The sequence below is a fragment of the Galeopterus variegatus genome, unplaced genomic scaffold (assembly GCF_000696425.1).
Source record: "Galeopterus variegatus unplaced genomic scaffold, G_variegatus-3.0.2 Scaffold3138, whole genome shotgun sequence".
Taxonomy (NCBI): Eukaryota; Metazoa; Chordata; class Mammalia; order Dermoptera; family Cynocephalidae; genus Galeopterus; species Galeopterus variegatus.
The window spans coordinates 152,241-162,858 of record NW_007729249.1 but is presented as its reverse complement, the minus strand read 5'-3'; the positions used below and the strand labels follow the sequence as shown (position 1 = coordinate 162,858).

At 37.8% G+C, this 10,618-nt stretch overlaps 2 protein-coding genes and 1 long non-coding RNA gene across 4 annotated transcripts in view; 2 read left to right on the top strand and 1 right to left on the bottom strand.

Moving 5' to 3' along the window:
- Positions 1–5,574, top strand: part of CCP110 (centriolar coiled coil protein 110kDa) — a 23,405-nt gene extending 17,831 nt beyond the window's left edge. Inside the window, exons 13-16 of one of the 2 annotated variants that reach the window (XM_008584064.1) lie at positions 276–338; positions 999–1,058; positions 1,576–1,661; positions 3,988–5,574. In XM_008584064.1, the coding sequence (XP_008582286.1) occupies positions 276–338; positions 999–1,058; positions 1,576–1,661; positions 3,988–4,040 (262 nt within the window). In that variant the 3' untranslated portion in view covers positions 4,041–5,574. The remainder of the gene's footprint in view (positions 1–275; positions 339–998; positions 1,059–1,575; positions 1,662–3,987) is intronic. The other variant, XM_008584066.1, reaches the window with a different exon arrangement.
- A 394-nt stretch (positions 5,575–5,968) lies between these two features.
- LOC103599881 lies at positions 5,969–8,305 on the bottom strand. Its single transcript, XR_551339.1, has 2 exons — positions 8,243–8,305; positions 5,969–6,595 (listed from the first exon to the last, which is right to left on the bottom strand). It is a non-coding gene; the product is annotated as an uncharacterized LOC103599881 (long non-coding RNA).
- A 227-nt stretch (positions 8,306–8,532) lies between these two features.
- LOC103599880 (chromosome unknown open reading frame, human C16orf62) overlaps positions 8,533–10,618 on the top strand; it is a 116,991-nt gene continuing 114,905 nt past the window's right edge. The window contains exon 1 of the mRNA XM_008584063.1: positions 8,533–8,595. Within this exon, the coding sequence (XP_008582285.1) occupies positions 8,579–8,595 (17 nt within the window). The 5' untranslated portion in view covers positions 8,533–8,578. The remainder of the gene's footprint in view (positions 8,596–10,618) is intronic.

Genomic DNA, 10,618 nt, shown 5'->3' with positions numbered 1-10,618 from the left:
GGCGCGGGAGCAACGCCGAGGTTTGCAATCCCGTTGCCGGTCCCTGGTCCGGTACGGGGGCAACACTGAGGGTTGCGATCCGTTGCCGGACACGGAAAAAGACAAAAGACAAAAAAAAAAAAAAAGAAGACTTTAATATACTTATTACAGGTCTTTCAGTAGTACACCAACTTCTAGATGATAATTTGTTTCTGTCATCCCATATCACATTTGTAAGCATGTATTTTCTCTTCTCTAAATACATTGTTTGTGTCCTTATTTTTATATTGTGTTAGAGCTGCTGAAATGGGAATGCCAAATAAGAAATTTCTGGTTAAACAAAGTCCTTCTGAAACAAGGTGAGAAAAATCAATCTTAGTGAGAGGCTTTTTTTTTTTAAAGAAAAAATTTTATAAATCCCAAATTTCCTTTTTGTTGTCTCTAGTCTATTTCACATCAGTAGAACACTCCTTGCTGAGTTGGAAGACCTCAGGTGCTCAGGATTTATATTAATACCTAGTCACATGTCAGACCAGATGTTCCTGGAGATTTTTGTAGTACATGCTGTCTCTGGTGGAAATCTGAACTTGGTATGTCTTGAGTTCAGTCCACAGTCCAGGGGATCTTTGATATTTATTTTAAAACCTAGAAAGCTAACAATATTTCTGAGCTGTTTTCTACTTTTGTAAAATGAGAGTAATATTTTCTTCTCTCACATGTTTGAAAGGAAAAGTTGGCTTTTGTAAAGTATATATGTAAATTATTTAAAGCACAAGAGTTAATGCATATGTTGGACATCTCTTTTCTGATATAAACCTAAGGTTTGGGTTCTTGGTGAGCAAAATATAAGTACCATATTAATATGCTTTGATCAATTTGCTTTGCTTTGTGGTAATTATAGGCCATATCATTGCATGGGTGACTTTCACCTCACTATCATCTTCTTTCATCCATTGAAAGAAAGAGGGAAAAACAGAGTTTATCCTTTTGAATTAATTTTTTATTTAATTTGTCAACAGAGTCCTTCAGCCAAACCAAGGACAGAACGCACCTGTTCATAGGCTACTTAGTAGACAAGGGTAAGAATGCCATGAACACACACATGGGTATTTAAAAATATTTAAATCAAGATTAGCTTTGAGAGGGAAGAAAAAAGGGGGAAAAATATAGTGTTTTTTATATAAAGGATAACTATTTTTCAAACGTGATTTTTTTTTTTTTATAGCATTGGGAAGATCTTTAAAAGTTTTGTCTTGAAAGATAACCCTCTTGGTGTACTGTTGTATATTTAATTATCATCTTATGTTGGCATGTTTTTATTTTTCACTTCATACCATCTTTCTCATTAAATATCTTAAACATCCATATAGTAAGTTCAGCATCACCAAAGTGATTCTCCAACAAAGTATAAGCCATGGTTACAGTCTCTGCTGAAGCAAAAGTATAGCTTTCCTTACTGTGTGCATGCATGAGACTTAAATTTTTTTTAAGCTGGTTTGTGCTTTGAACAGTTGATTCAGTGTGGTTGCTTAATTTGAATTTTGAACATTTAGACCTTCGTGCAAGTGACTTATTAATTTTTTTATATTCGATTAGAACCCCTAAGACATCAGTGAAGGGGGTTGTGCAAAATAGACAGAAGTCTTCACAGAGCAGAGTGCCTAACAGAGCGCCTGTTTCAGGTGTGTAGAAAATGAATTCCTGAAGCCCATTCATTAGAGAGAAGTGCACAAGCTGCCCCATAACTCAGGCAACACAAGTGGAATACATTGTCTTTCTTTGCCACCATAATTTTGGCATATTCCTGGTCATTCCTATTGTGTTAGTATTTTGTGGCAATCAGGAAATCTTAGTAAAACTGTGTTTCCAATCTTGATTTCTGTAATAATTCTATGGAAAACACTATGTATTTTTTATTCTGGAAAATTTATAGAATTTTCCATGCTTAATTCAGAAAACCTGTTTATATATGAGTAAAAGATAATCATCTGATGTCTAAATTGATGCATGTCTGTTCAGCTTTAGGGAAGTGTGTCACCCAGAAATATTCATATCTATGCCTTAGGGGATGAAAAATTTCTCCTGACCACAAGATCACATGTGAATATGCCAGGTGGGAGGGGGTCTTAATCTTTTGCTCGGTAAGAAGTTTGAGCTAAATTACTCCTTATGAAATTTCATTATTTCAGGACTATTTAAGGGCAAAACTAAAAACTGTATTTTAAAATTTTATTTATGGTGGCAAGAAGACAAATTCAGTGTTCAGCTAAAGCAAAGCTCCTAACCAAATGCTTTAATATTTTTTAGGTATCTTTGTTAAGACACTTTGATTAAGCTCACTAAAAATGATGTGATCCATTAAAAATATTTTCAAAATGCTGTGCTTTAATTATACTGCTTCCTAAAGATTAAAAGAAACTTAATTACGAGGCAATGAAGATTAAACCTGTAATCAATTCTAATATTTACATCAGTATACAATAGGCAAATTTTAGTGCTTTTATTACTAAGTAATTTTCTCTAAATTAGGAGGGAACAAGCAACATAAGCAATTTTTTGTTATTTGTTCACGTAAGTTCAGAGGGAACAGGCTATTGATCATAACTTTGAACTGATCGCTGACCTTTTATGTGTATGGAGTGAATATAATTCATAAGGTCACATATATATATATATATAGGAAAATTTAAAAGGTCATATTTTGGAAATCACTGTGACAATCAATGGAGTTTTTAAAAAGAGGATTACATAGTTGAAGATCCTGCTTACTCTAGTCAGAATCAGCTAGTTTGGAAGAACCCAGACCAAATACCAGATCTGTTGCTTATGAAGTCATGTGGAATTTTAAGACATTGTCCATTTTTCCCATGTTAGTGTTATATATTGTGACAAATCTTACCAGTTGGAAAATCATTGAGGAATTACTGTTGTTGCTTTGCCTAATATCAGTTTGCCCAAGTGGCTGCTCTCCATGTTCTTTTCTCATGCATTTCATCTCCACTATTTGTCATTTGTGAACGTATAAGCAGAGTAGAAATTACTGTTTCTGTTCAGTAATACTCAACAGTATAAACGATGAACAGGCAGTCAGTATAGTTAATAACATACAATAAAGTTCCACATTTAGAACTATTAAGGTTTAATTGTATTGCAACATAATTATTAATATAAATGAACTTAACCCTTGAATTAAATATACAAAAATTAATATGTATCTAAACAAGTACAAAAATTCTTTCCCGTTTTTTCTAAAGATTTATTTATTATACATGAGTGCATATTCAGACAAGTGAAAGAGGCTCAAAAATTCTATTCTTTTACATAAACTGAGAATTTAGGATATTAACTGATTAAAATGCTAACTATGAATCTGAACATTCACAGTTGATCTTAAAAAGACTACTCTTTCCTGCTCAGATTTTTAATGGCCTGGATTATGTTTCAGATAAATTGGAAATTATGCTTTGATTTGATCTACATGGATACAAACCCTTTATTAAGCAATTTTAAGAAAACTTATTTTTGTTAGGTCAATATCATACTCTTCTAGTCTGAAGTAGAATTCTAAAGTGTTAAAGTATACTACAAAGCATTTGAAGTTATTCATAAGTTTTTACAAACTAAATTGCATTCTCTGATGTCATGTTTTAAAACATATTTCCTCATTTGATGTTTTGTGTTTGACTAAAGAGTTTATGCTGAAATTCAGAATCCATTAATCAAAGCAGAGTAGGAGGTGGTTATGCAAAATAACAAATCCGGCGGAATTGGGTTCTCAGAGTTTCTACTTCTAGCTGTTACTTTAGGCAAGTACTCTCCTATGCCTCAGTTTTATTATCCTTCTAATGGTAGTTACAATTTCTACCTCAGGATTATTACATTTCAGTATTAAATATGATAATACATATTGCTTAGCTCAGTTACTAGTATATAATAAGCACTCATTAAATGGTAACATTATAGAAAAACTAACATTGAGAAATAATATTAGTTTTGCTCTATTTTTAGGAGTATATGCAGGAAAAACCCAAAGAAAGCAGCCAAATGTTGCGACAATTTAAGAAGACAACATTCATTAGGATAAAAAAGGGGGAGAATTATTATCCATATTATTTTCCTGGCTCAAGACTTTGTAGTTAACCCTGACTCTGTTTACACAGGCAAAGTGACATCAAAGGGCTCAGCAATTATCTGGATAATTTAGTCAGTCTGGCCAATTCCTGCCCCACACCCCCATTTTCCTCTTAATATTAGGTTTTGGTGAAGACAAAAATGTGTTTAGTAATTGCCTCATCTCTATGCTTAACCTATAAAACATAAGTTTGTTTTATGTGCTCAGATGTCTACAGAGACCCTTTTTGTAAACTTAAAGGACATTTGGATTTATTTTTACAAAATATTGAAGTGATATGACAAATTATAAATAAGTTGTAAAACAAATTTCATTCATTTCTACCTGCTGATTGCTGAATTTGGTAAACAAATTAGACACTTCTATTCAAGGGGGAATTATTGTAGGAGAATGTTTTTCTCTGGCTTTATAACTTTAAAAACTAGGATTAGTCTCTCAGTGTCCATATTCTTCTATTTACAAACAGTATAACCACTTACCTGCTGATTCTGGTCCACTTAAAATCTGCTACTAAAGTAGCTGTGGGTCCTGTCAACAACTAGTTGTCTCACAGAAATGTTAGGTTTCACAGATATAACCCTAGTACCATTTGAAACATTTGTACTAGATAAGATTTTTTTATGGAGGGTAACAAATTTGGGGAAGATAGCACAATCTTCATGAATGTAGCACTTAATGCATTATTACATCCATTTCTGTAAAATAAGAATAATGTGTTGCATGCAGTTATATTTTCTATTTAGTCTGTACATTTTGTTTCTTCGTAGTATGCTTTTTCTGGCATGCTTGATTTAGGAGAGAATAAAGGGCTACAGAATATAATAATAAATCTGTATTTCAAATGGGATTAGTAATGTTGCCTAGTTAAAATTCTGCATTACTTAAAGGCACTGATGGTTAAGGTTTTTCATCATTAACATATTCATTTAAAGTATCAACCAAAAAATGTTACCAAGAGAACATGATTTTATGAAAGAGAATATCACTGTTAATTTATCATACCATTTCCAAAAAGGTCTTTGTGCATCTCACATAAAATTGGGACTATGTATATTTAATCTTTCTAACTTGAGTTTTAAAGAGATACTGGTATTTTGAAAATGCAGCGTATATATATTCTTAATATCCTTTTAAGAATATGGAGATAAAGATTGTTTCTTTGATTTCTGTTCCATTTAAAATTTAACTTTTACATTCAGTTGTAGACAGAAAATAACCTACTCTGGCTGTAAACTTGGTTTTCTTTATTGAGATGTATCATTTATTGAATGAGTGAACTACAAAATTAGAAGACAGTCAAAAAAATCTGAGTTACCAATTTTTTATTTGTAGGCAACATATATCAAATTATTATCTTCTTAATATGATAAACTATGTTTTATCATTCTGAAAACTCAGGATACGTCTTACTTATATAATAAAGATAGATGCTAAAAGTTGTGTGTATACTAATGCAAATTAGTTAAAACAAATAGCATGTTTTGGAGAAAGTTAAAACTAGTTTTAGATTAAGGATGAGAAACTTTAGTGTGTTTTTAATTTAAAGGTAAAAGTGTGTGTGTTTTACACATTTAAAATTTTTCACAGGTTTTTCTCATAAAAGTGCCAGACACTGTTTTGTGCTTTTGATGGATTTTTATTTATATACATTATTTTTATTATTATTATTTTTACTTTGAGTGGAATGTCCTTTAATGTAAATGTATTTATTTTTATACTTTAATTTTCACTAGTTTTGCTTCTAGGCAAAAGGCAAAATAAACTTTTCATCTCAAAGGAAATCCAGTTTGATCTTTTTTATTTATCAAGGAAAGGACTATTAAGGAATAGTTATTGAAAAATATCTGGCCCAAACAATATTGTAAAATGATCATGTTTTACAATTAAAAGTCCCACAGAAGGTATATACCTGTACTTAATATGGGACCTTTACCAGTGTTTAGTTCAGCATTTCTGTTTGTTTGTGGGTTTCTTTGTATTTCTTTGTTTTATTTTTGTGTTTCTCAGTTCAGCATTTGAGTTTGCATGAGGTGGACTTTTCAGAAGGCAAAAGTTCACTAGAGCTGGAAATGTCTTAGCTTATTAAGAGCTAGAAGCCTACTAAGGAGTGAATGGGGAAGTAGAGGCAGAAGAGAGCATGCTAGGGTTGAAGCTCACATCAAAGCTGCTAACTTGCACAGCTTTAAGAATCCTGATCTTGTTACTACCTAATCATCTAATGCTAGCATAGTGACATGCTTATTTTCACCTGTTACTGAGGAGATCTTCCATTTGATAATCTTCAAGGCCATGTGGGAAGAATCCCTCACTGTCCTCTGGCCATCCTTAAACTCTTGTTCACTTCATACATCGGGAATAGTGGATATGACTGGAGACTCCTTATTACTCATACTGAGCTGAAAACCGAAGGACCCATTCTGGAGATGAAGATCCTTTTCTTCCTTCAGAAGTCATTGTTCCATGAACAACCACAGACTACCACCCCTGAATAAAAAGTAACAGTTATAAAAACATAAGAAAATGGAGTTGGAATGCTTCATCCCTCAGGGACCATAGTGGGTATCTATGTAGTTTATAAAAAGTAATTTTAAAAAACAGAAGAGACCTATAGTCATTGAATACAGTAAGTCAAACTGGGCTACGGTACGATAGAATCACTTCCGTGGTGAGGTTCAACAATAGCTCTGAGGGCAAAAATCATATCTTTCAAAAATTATACTCGACAATAAAATATTACCTTTTCACTTATTTATCTATTCTCTTCCTTCTTTGATCAGTGGTTCTCTACGGCCATCAGTTTCTCTCTTTCTTGAGGATGTTGGCAAAGTTGCTTCCAGAACCATGGTTTTGCTTTATGGTGGGGAAAATCCCTTAGTTGTACATACTTTCCATAAATTTAACAACCTGTTTCAGGATTACTTCTGTTACTGTTTCATATACATGATATAGCAGGGGTTTGTTTGAATATGCCTAAGAGCACATGACACTGCCTCTGCTCTACTGCTTCCTGAATTCTGTGGCACTCTTTCACCACCCACAATTGCTACAGTCCCTCATATCCAAAGGGACCACCTGCAGCAGTGCCACCTGGGAACGTATCAGAAATGCAGAAGCCCAGGCCTGGCCCCAGATCTACTGCCCCGGAGCCTGCATTTTAATACTATCCCCCAGGTAAATGGTGTAAACATTCAAGCGTGAGAAGCACGCTTTATGATAGATTGCACAGCACGTTGTCACGGTGAGAAGCACTCTGAAAACCCAAAGATCACAGACGTACAATATGCTGCTTTCGCTCGCCTCATAAAGTTCAGCTTCTGTTGAGTACTGACCACGTGCCAGGCATTTTATAATCGTCTCCCTTCACCTTAAAGTCAGAATTATCCTAATGTCACAGATGAAAAAACTAGGACTGGGTGGAAAATTACATATTCCATCAGATTTGAAAGTACATTCTATTGCCTTTTCCAGAGGAACCGATTTGACAATGTAGTTTTCTAACCTCCTGTCAGAAAAGACACTCGAGAAAAAGGAAAAAAGCGAAGATCAAATACTGCTTTGGGATTGACCAGCGGTCTCTTCCATTACTCTGGTTTGGAGTTAAGAGTTCAAATCTTGGTTCAGGCACTAAGAAGCTTTGGGCAATTCACTTTTTGTTTGTTTCAGTTTTCCCCAAATAATGGTATTTATTTCAGAGGTTTGTAGTGAGGAAAGGATGAAGGGTGCATGCAAAGTGCTCAGCACAGTGCCTGACACAAGCAGTGAGCATTCCGTAAATGGTAGCTGTTTGGAAAATATCCTGTGATTTATCCACTTTTTAAGAAAGCACCTAAATTCTGTGGTCGAAATAGATATCCATCCTCACAGAAACCTACAGCTTTGCTAAGTGGGGTGAAATGCTAATCCCAATTTCCCCATTTGGCCTATCTCTAGTTAAGTTCCATTTAATCCTAGCTGGATCTAGGGCAACCCTTACACACCTAGGTTGTTGGTTGTGGGAGGGGGATACTGGAAGTCCCAACTCCCACAAAGCACAGAGGGTAAAGCGGAGGCCTAGAGAAGGGCGCGGCTTATCCCGCCGAACAGCGCATTAGCCGCAAAGCCACGCACCAGCTGAACCCGAGAGCTTCCTACCCGCAGCAGCAGGTTGTGTCTTCGCTCCGCCGGTGTCTGAAGTCCTCTCCTCCCCTAGAGGGCGCAGGTGGGCTGGGCGGCCGACAGCACAGTCGTGCCCCTCCCCATCATGGCGCTGGTGGGCGTGTTGTCCACCAGAGCAGTCAGCTGCCCCTCACGACCACGGCGCAAAGAAGTTCTGCGCCCCTCACAATCATGGCGCCGGCGGACGGCGCAGCCCGGGCTTTGCGGGGCTGGCAGCTGCCCCTCACAATCATGGCGGCCGGGGCGGGGCGGGGTCTGGACGGGAGCAGTGGGTCTGCTAGCCCCAGAGTGAGCGGTCATGTGACCGGGAAGATGGCCGCCTTTCCCTGGTAAGGAAGACGCGGCAGGTGGGCTTTGGGGAGGGGCTGTGTTTAGTTGTCCTTGGCGTCTCTCTGTCTTTGTAAGCACTGGCCTCTCTGTTGGGTCCTGGTGGCCTCCTACCCCACCCCGAGTCGTCTGGACCCCAGAATCCCCGGCCGCTGCCGCGGTCCAGAGCAACCTAAAGCCGGACCGGTGGGTTCTTGGTTCTCTCCCCGTCTGTCCCTTCCCCGCGCCTTCCACGGCCCCCTCTCCATTCATTCCCTAAAGAAAACTCAAGTTTCCAGGCTTCCGTTTCCCGAGAAGTCCCGCGGGCTCTGGCGGCGCTGGATGAGGAGAATGGTGGACTCAGCTCTTGAGTCTGGACGACTCGGGAGACCTGGCTGTTGGTCTGGTTCCTGAGATACTCAGTTTCTCTGTTGGAGACTTTCTTTTCTCATCTGTGGAATGGCCGCCATTCATCCTACTCTGCGCGGAGCCTTCAGACGTGTTGCTTGGCCTCAGGAGCTGACAGTATAACGGAGCATCCACTCAGTAGAGGGAAGACCAAAGAAGGCACTCGGATGAGGCACCCCCCTGGGGACTCGGGGAAAGCTTCAGAAAGGAAGCCTTAAATTGGGTCTTGAAGGATGAATAGGAGCTCACCATGCAAGAGGGAGTGGCGTATGCCGAGGTTGACAGGCCTGTGGGGCTCTAGTGGCTGGAGTAGTGTCAACTTAACTAAACAGATTCTCCAAATATATTGAGTTTATTCGGGAGTGCGCGAGGGATTTGCAGATCTGGGCTTTGCAGGCTATGGGGACCATAGATAGGCATATCCAAAAAGGTTGAGGCAAGGGGAAGCTTTTAAAGGCAAAAGAGAAGAGTACATGTGATTTGTTTTGAAACAAGGAGAACATTAGTTACAGGGGCTTATCGCAGGAGTTGATAGCAGTTCGCTAGTGGGCTAGGCAAGTGTTCTCGTGCATCCGGCTAGCTGTCCTTGTAACTAATGTAGTAAGCTCAGCTTAGAAAGTCTTTGGCAAAAGTTCCGGTTACAGGCATTTGTGCCTAAGAGCCCTTCCGAGAATTTTGCCATAGGTATGCCCTCCCTTCTGAGCCTCCCGGTTATATTTATTTTTGTTAGGGTTTGACACAAGTGACACCATTTTGATTCTGACAACTATCACCGTAGCTAGGAGTGACTGGAGCTTCAGGCTCCCACCAGTGACAGGTGTGCATGAAGAACTGGAGCAAGTTGTGATGCTGATGGTGGGATTATTTGGGGACGAAGGATCTCTCTTGCCTCTCAAAAAGGGAGACATTTTTCTGATCTTTCTCTAAATGTGAAGTAGCTTATTGGATGAATGAGTGAGTGAGCAAATGAAAGAATGTACAGCTTTAGATCTTAGAAGTCAGGTACAACTTTCCGGTTTTATATTGTTTACTCCGTATTCCTTCAGTTGTCTACTTAAGAGGCCACTTTTTTGACACTAAATCAGCATTGGATACGTCTGAGCTTTTCCATGCCTTGAGGTTATTTTTAACCCTAGTCATGCTGGCTTGACCAAAAGACTAATAATCATTGTTTTGAGACTCAGTAAGGCTAAAGGACTGAAAACAAGAGAAACGTTTGGTTTCAATGAATTTATCTGGAATTTGTAATCAGAACATCCAGGAAGATGCTGTCTTAATCTCTGCAACCCAGTATCTTTGGTATTTTTATTTTAAATCACAGAGAGGTGTCATAAATCTTCGTGTGTAGGGTCTCTGTAGTTCCTTATCTGGCTATGCTCTAAACATTTCTCGGTGTGGTAGCTCATGGTCATCTTTCCGTTTCCCCACTAGACTCCTTAAAAGTTAAAAGGACTGAGTTTTGTCCATCATTGTATCCCCGGTGCCGAGAACGATGATTGAAGGTTCTCCGTAATGTTTATAATGAATGAGGAAACTGAGGAGGACCACAGAGGAGAATGTGTTCCTGTCATTAAGTTTACATTTATCAAGTCCTTATTCTTTTTTTTTTTTTTTTTTTTTTTTTTTTTTTTTTTTTTC